Here is a 3271-nt window from a genome sequence, read left to right as displayed (position 1 = left end):
GTTCTTGCATTGGGACATCAAAGCTGCTTTGAGAGTGCGATGAAAACGTTCAACAACTCCATTGGCAGCGGGGTTGTAGGTAGTTGTCTGATGTAGAGGGATGCCCAGGAGATTCACTAATGATGTCCACAATTGAGAAGTGAAAGTGGTATCCCTGTCAGATGTAATATGCTCAGGGATACCAAATCTTGCAACCCATCATGAGATTAACGCACATGCACATGAGGTGGACTTTGCAGTTTCCATGAGAATGGCTTCAGTCCAAAGAGTGGAGCAGTCGATGACGGTACACAGGTAGCAATATCATTGTGATATGGGTAAGGGGCCTACAACATTGACGTGAATGGGGGGAGAAACGACGCTGACGTTGAGGAAAGGTGCCCACTCCTGAATCGGTGTGTCGATATACCTTGGAAGTTTGGCAAGAAGTACAGGCACGGAACCAATCCTTAACTTCCTTAGTAATGCCGTACTAAATGAACTTTGTCCTCAGCAGCTGTGCAGTAGAACGGCATGAGGGATGTGAAAGGCCATGAATGAAATTGAACACCTGTCGGCGCATAGGAGCAGGAATCCTAGGTCGCAGTTTACCAGTAATGACGTCATAGAGGAGGGTGGTGTTAGAGTCGTCAAGCGGGACGTCTTCCCAATGGAGGGATGTGCAGAGTGTCCTACAAGCTTGATACTCTGGATCAAGGCATTGTAATCCAGTCCCGGTTGAATGGTGTCCAACGTGTTTCTTGACAGGGCATTGGCAACAGGATTAATTTTCCAAAGAACGTGTTGAAAGGTGTAATTATATTCAGCCATGGCGGAGAGATGTCGGCGTTGACGGGTGGAACAGGCATCAGACTGTCGAGTGAAGGCTTGCACCAGAGGCATGTGGTCTGTGCGAATGACGAAGGGCGTAGCTTCTAACAAATGGCGAAAGAGATGGACAACTAATTGCACCGCCAGCAATTCACAATCGAAGGTAGAATAACCCGATTCTGCCTTGGACAGTTTTCTGCTGAAGAAGGCCAAAAGGCAGGACGAGCCGTTGACCACCTGCTCGAGTACTGCACCAATAGCGATGTTGCTGGCATCGGTGGAGAGAAGGAAATGGGCATGTGGAACGGGAAAAGTGAGAGTAGGAGCGGTTGATAGGGTATTTTTCAAGTTGCAGAAGGCCACTTTTTAAAGGGGACCCTACATCAGGTCTTTTGGCATACCCTTGAGGGAGTAGAGGAGACCAAGAGGGAAAGCAATGGCTGGCAGAAAAATGTGATAATAGTTGATCACGCCCAAGAATTCCTGCATAGCTGTGACGATCGAGGGCGTGGGGAAGTTCTGAAGGGCTGCTACCTTCTCAGGGAGGAGATGGATTCCTTCAGGAGTGATGCGGTGCCCCCAGAACGACACTTCGTTGGCGCCAAAGGTACACTTGTCCTACCGGACTACAAGGCCATTTTGTTGCAGGCGGTCAAGCACGATGCGCAGATGACGGAGGTGTTCCTCTTTTGAGGGAGAGAACACAAGTATATCTTCCACGTAATATACACAGAAGGAGATGTCTTCTAGGATGCCATCCATAAGAAGTTGAAAAGTGGCCACAGCATTACAGGTGGCAAAAAAAAAAAAAAGTAATTGAAGGTGTTTGTACCGAAGGGAGGGGTGATGGCGGTCTTGGTGATGTCTTTTGGGTTCATAGGCCCTGATTAGACCCCTTCAGAAGGTCGAGGGTGGAGAAAGCCTTCACTTTCTGCAGGTAGAAGATCACGTCGGCATAGTTTGGGATGTGGAAGTGATCAAGTTCTGTTTGCATGCTCAGGTGAACGTAATCCCCACACAGAAGGAGGGAGTCATCTTTCTCAAGGATCATGTGTAAGGGTGACGACCATGAGGTGGAGGCCTTTTGGCAAAGGCCCATTTCATTAATTTCGGCGAACGTCTGTTTGACGGCTGCCAATCGATTTGATACCATACGTCTGAATTTGGTGAAGACTGGGGTTCCTTTCGTCTTGATACGGGAATAAATACCATGTTTGGCTAGGGACATGGGCGTTTGGGAAAGTTCCAGACGGAAAACGTCCGTGCACGACGTGAGGAGGTGGGCGTAGGTATCCGTGGGTGCGATGATGTGGAGAGCAAGGTTGGAGGGGGCGGTTTGAAGAGGTGTCGACAAGTACGAGTCTATTTTGACCAATAGCCAGTGGGCGACGTCGACCAGAAGAAGGAAATGAGAGAGGAAATCCGTACCGAATACTCTCAATGTAACGTCAGCAACAAGAAACTTCCAATTAAATTTTCTGTTTCCAAACGATAATGTGAGGTTCTTGAAACTATAGGTGGGTATCGCAGATCCGTTGGCCGCTACCAGGTGGACGTTGGCAGACTTAGACAGACTATGTCTTGTCCTTTGGCAAAAGAAAACGACAGGAACCCATGCCTACCAAAAATCCCACGCCCGTTCCTGTATCATGTAAAAAGAAAAGATTAGAAACAAGGGAGGTCACCACCATGAGCGATGGCCTACTGACACTTTTTTTGCCCACTGGCAATCATTGGCACATTTCTCCGCTGCTGCCCCGAATCTGGAGTGGTAGGAGCAAAACTGCAGCCGATGGGCGGCAGTAAGTGGCTGAAGAAGTCGTTGGTTGGGGTGCGAGCGAGTGGTGGGTGATGGGTGGTTTGGTCACCGCTCCTGCACGTCGGGTGGGAGGCATGTTTGTCTTACGGAATTCACATCAGCTTCAGTTGACGTTGATTAGGTTTCCTCTTCGTCAGGAGTGGAGGTGTTTATGAAGGTCTTGAAGGTCGTGAAGTGGCACTCCATAAGGGCGTCAGCTTTGGTCATCAAGTCCTTCATGGGTAAACTATCAACATCGGGTATGTCCGAGCGTACAGGTTTGGGTAAACAGCGTACCCAAAGGGCACGAAGCAGGTTCACCTTGCAAGGAGAGCCGTCTGCGGCAGGTTGCAGGGGAGCAATACTGGTCATTTCTCTAAGTGCAAGCGAAGCCCTTTGGTCCCCCAACGGTTGTTGAGAGAGATGGAAAAGCTTTACTATACGGTGGCTGGTGGTGGCGAGTACTGCTGCAAAAGGTATGTTTTGAGGGTGTCATACGCTATTGGGGTGTCTCCTTGTTCACAAATCCAGTCGGATATTTCCGCAAGGGTATCCTCGGGTGTCAACACGAGAACACAATCTGCTTTGGTGGTTGAGCGAGTCACACCTTTGATGCGCAATTGAACTTCTGTGTGCTGAAACTAAGCAGACGCCTCTACGCTG

General features: G+C 49.3%; 1 protein-coding gene across 1 annotated transcript; it reads right to left on the bottom strand.

Moving 5' to 3' along the window:
• Positions 1-1684: 1684 nt before the first annotated feature.
• Positions 1685-2705, bottom strand: LOC137642999 (uncharacterized). Its single transcript, XM_068375857.1, has 2 exons — positions 2551-2705; positions 1685-2288 (listed from the first exon to the last, which is right to left on the bottom strand). Exons 1-2 carry the CDS (start codon positions 2703-2705, stop codon positions 1685-1687), a joined length of 759 nt encoding a protein of 252 aa, XP_068231958.1.
• Between the last annotated feature and the right edge of the window lie 566 nt (positions 2706-3271).

The sequence above is a fragment of the Palaemon carinicauda genome, chromosome 6 (assembly GCF_036898095.1).
Source record: "Palaemon carinicauda isolate YSFRI2023 chromosome 6, ASM3689809v2, whole genome shotgun sequence".
NCBI classification, from domain to species: domain Eukaryota; kingdom Metazoa; phylum Arthropoda; class Malacostraca; order Decapoda; family Palaemonidae; genus Palaemon; species Palaemon carinicauda.
The sequence above is the reverse complement of the archived record's forward strand: the minus strand, read 5'-3'. Positions and strand labels throughout refer to the sequence as shown.